Source organism: Doryrhamphus excisus, chromosome 13, assembly GCF_030265055.1.
Source record: "Doryrhamphus excisus isolate RoL2022-K1 chromosome 13, RoL_Dexc_1.0, whole genome shotgun sequence".
Taxonomy (NCBI): Eukaryota; Metazoa; Chordata; class Actinopteri; order Syngnathiformes; family Syngnathidae; genus Doryrhamphus; species Doryrhamphus excisus.
Window position 1 is genome coordinate 5089159 of NC_080478.1, and position 3803 is coordinate 5092961.

The following is a 3803-nucleotide window of genomic DNA, read 5'->3' on the forward strand; positions in this document are numbered from 1 at the left end:
TTGAAAAATTATGATATTTTCAACAGTTATTGTGAATTGTAATTGTGGGGTGGCGAAATTAAAACGTGATGAGATTTCTATACAGAAAAATAATGGCGATAAATGAATTTGATCATTTTGTGTTGCCATGCGCATGTGTCTCTTCCTCGTCTCTCGCCTCCAAACAGGCAGGAAGAGAGTTCACTCTCTTCTCGCTTCATAGAAGAATGGTGAACAGAGTGAGCCCTCTCCACAGTCCCCATGTGGGAATTTGAATGAGCAAATTTTGGTCATCGACACGAAAAAGCCAGTATGCCAAATGTATTCAAAAGTTGCAGCAACAAAATGAACTTGTCCACCTCAACTATATTCACCTGACAGTCAACATTAACAGACATTTAGTCAGCAAAGAAAATGCAAATAAAACTGCGCAAAATGGTGCGTGTTCACAGAAAGTCATCGCTTCAGAAATGCTGCTCTGGAATACAGTTGAAAAGCCAGCATTTCTGGAAATGCTGCAAACATTTGACAGACAGTACGGATTGCCTGTGAAAATACATAGCACAAACGGCAATTCCCACAACTTTACAGAGTGAAAAATGACATTGAAAGAATGACTGCATTATTGGGATATTTTATTATACGATATAACATTTAGTGGTGTGTTTTTTCTCAAAAAATGCTGACAGTAATATTAATGATCAACTTGTTTTGTGATACGGTTAAACTTTGTCCATTCATATGCCCTGCAATTGACTAGCAATCAGTCCATGGTGTACCCCGCCTCTGGCCTAAGGTCAGCTGGGATAGGTTCCAGCATACCTCCAAGACCTTAGGACAGTGGCTTAGAGTATGAAAGGATGGTTTTAGTTGTAGTAATTTAAATTTGAATTGTAGTTTTTTTCCACGCTGGCAGCCACGAGAGGGCGCACTAGGCTTGTGTGCCTCCTATCACTTCTGCGCCATTTTCAATGTAAACTACTTGTGAAGACAACCGAGAAGGAACGCAAATGCCCAACCAACAACATTTTTAAAAAGTTGGAATGAGGGCTACTTCAACATATAACACTAAATAAATTGCCTGCAGGAACTCAAAGAATTTAACTGATTATAATGACTGACATTATACTCATTGTTTTTCAGTGAATTATAACTAATTCACTTCAATGTTCAATTTCTCTTTACCAATGAAAAACATTCACAATAAAATCTCAACTTGAATATAAAATAGAAGCTCATCCTTCTTTTCTGTAGGCTGCTGAGGCTTTGTTTGAACAGAGTGCTGCAGCCTCTGCTGTTACCATGACAGCTCGCATCCAGCAGCTAGCTCAGCCCAAACCCAACCGACTCCAATATCCAGACCGGTATGCCTGAATGACCCCCGTGTCTGTCTCTTTATTTCTTAATCATCTCCTGTTTGTTGTCCCAAAGTCCTTCTGTTTACTGGCTGGACAAATCTCCTCCCCCGCAGAGGACCAAACTCCCCACTGAGAGTGGTACAGCTGTCGCTTATTTAAATATACAGTATGTGTATAAAATGCAGCAGCTCTGTTATTATTTATTTTATGTTGTGTTCACAGAGTTAACGCCTCGCTGGGCTGAACTGTGTGGAAGTCAAAAGTTCTACGCTCAACTCACGTAAATGAACTAATTTGTTTGTGTACTTTGTGCTGCATTTCAAATGAGCCTATAGTCAAAAAATAGATCAACTTTCTCATTTATTAGGATTAGAAAGTCCACAATTTTGACTGGTGCTGTACATTTGTTAGTGTTAATATGTTTGCAACATAATCTGTACTTTAGCACCAGATTTCACCCAAATTATGTGTCATTTTCACATGAATTAATCACTGTATTAATGGAAATGAAAGATTTGTACCAACTTCAGTAACTTTTTATAATGTCCAAAATAGCATAAGTATCATAGGCAATTTTAACATTGAAATTGTTTTGGAAAAATATACATTTTTATAAATACAGTGAAATTTTGAAAATCAGTACATTATTATTATTTTTTTAACAAAGTGTAATAAAAGCTGAACTACAGAGGAAAATTTTAATACTGTTCTCTCCAGGCGTTCCCCCATGTGGAAAGTGAGTGACGCAGCTCTCAGGGCCGTAGCGTCAGAGCGGCTGTGTCGTCTCGCCCAGCCCCGGACCCCCCCATCCGCCTGGCAGCCGGCCTTCCTTCTGCCCATCCCTGTGAGTAACGCCACCCTTGTTGAATTCCCATGAAGGAATGTAAAATTGAGGCGCCTCAAATGTGCCGTTCAGCTGAGAAGAGCAACGCAGACTGCGGTAGCCACCCCTCGGATTTGCCAGCTGGCCCGACCAAAGACCCGTCCTTTTGTTGGGAGTCATGTATTCCAACTTGGTGCCCCCAAGACGCCCAGGAAAGCTTCAGCGCACATAGAGCTTCTTGCCAGTAAGTGCACTGTTGTTCACCAAGCCATACCAAGTGATTTCTTTGTGATATTTTCATCATAAAGCCCCCAAACGTGAACACCCTAAACACGAGGATGGGCGTCCAGTGTGCTGGCCTGTGTCCCGAGCGGCCAGAACCCACATAGCCAGTCAAAGACTTGTGGCGCTGTCCAGTCCAAAGCAGAGGAAGGCTCTCTTTGAAGGCTACGACCCGTACACAGTTAGCCAAGCTGCCCGCTCTGCAGACCCCTCACCTCGGATACAGCAGCTCTGTCTACCAGCGCCCCACAAGTGTAGCTCCAAGTAGGGGTGTGTTTTTGTGGTGATCATTTTAATTAATATAAAATAAATAACATTTTGAGGGCTGCAAGGGGGGGTCGAGTGGATAGCGCGCAGACCTCACAGCTAGGAGACCCGAGTTCAATCCCACCCTCGGCCATCTCTGTGTGGAGTTTGCATGTTCTCCCCGTGCATGCGTGGGTTTTCTCCGGGTACTCCGGTTTCCTCCCACATTCCAAAAACATGCTAGGTTAATTGGCCACTCCAAATTGTCCATAGGTATGAATGTGAGTGTGAATGGTTGTTTGTCTATATGTGCCCTGTGATTGGCTGGCCACCAGTCCAGGGTGTACCCGGCCTCTCGTTTGAAGACAGCTGGGATAGGCTCCAGCACTCCCGCGACCCTTGTGAGGATAAGCAGTAGAAAATGAATGAATGAATAATTTTCTGAACAATGTTAATAATAAATGTCTGTTGGTCTTCCGAGTCTCATTTTTACATGAAACATTTATTGTTGTCGTAAATGTTTAAATGACCAATCATTTGGAATAGTACTTTAATATTCTTGAAGCCAAACATGTGGACTAGCATCTTCAAATCTAATTAATGAAGATAATTCTAATTTAATTTCAATGTCATCAAACAGCACCTCAAATATATTTGATATTTACATCTCACTGTTCAAGATGATCCTTTGCCTTTTAGATGTAAACAACCTTATAATTTATGTACTGTAACTGCACAACGTGCAATAATTTGGCTTTTGCCTTGAATATTACTTAATTATTTTATTAGTACTCTTTCTATTTTTCTGTTGCAGTTCACTCTGATGTAATCAAAAGTACATTAGTAACGATAAAATAACAACATGACCGGTGCATCTTCAAAATATGCGCTTTAACTGCACCTTCACTGGTAAAATAATTTAACAAAACATTGAAGCACACGGCTAATGTTTATTTTACTATATTTATGAATATTTGCAATGATTGTCACATATTTGCTGTGGTTGTAGTCGAAAATAAACTAATATATAGTGTCTATGATTATTATTTGCCTTCTCGATGTATAACAAAACCACGTGGTTAAAACCGGAAGTAAATCGGAAGTCGATGCTCGAC

General features: G+C 40.7%; 1 protein-coding gene across 1 annotated transcript; it reads left to right on the plus strand.

Moving 5' to 3' along the window:
- The first annotated feature begins 1141 nt into the window (after nucleotides 1-1141).
- Nucleotides 1142-2980, plus strand: spmap2 (sperm microtubule associated protein 2). The gene is made up of 5 exons (XM_058091367.1): nucleotides 1142-1343; nucleotides 1411-1617; nucleotides 2055-2181; nucleotides 2254-2437; nucleotides 2469-2980. The coding sequence occupies exons 1-5, from the start codon at nucleotides 1282-1284 to the stop codon at nucleotides 2708-2710; spliced, it is 822 nt and encodes a 273-aa protein (XP_057947350.1). The 5' UTR covers nucleotides 1142-1281; the 3' UTR covers nucleotides 2711-2980.
- Nucleotides 2981-3803: the final 823 nt, after the last annotated feature.

What these genes read in the sequence shown, in the direction of transcription:
- spmap2 (XM_058091367.1), top strand. Translation starts at nt 1,282, where the DNA reads ATGACAGCTCGCATCCAGCAGCTAGCTCAGCCCAAACCCAACCGACTC. An exon ending in CGACTCCAATATCCAGACCG is followed by an intron (nt 1,344 to 1,410) that starts GTATGCCTGAAT and finishes GTTGTCCCAAAG; the next exon opens with TCCTTCTGTTTACTGGCTGG. An exon ending in CCTTCCTTCTGCCCATCCCT is followed by an intron (nt 2,182 to 2,253) that starts GTGAGTAACGCC and finishes TGTGCCGTTCAG; the next exon opens with CTGAGAAGAGCAACGCAGAC.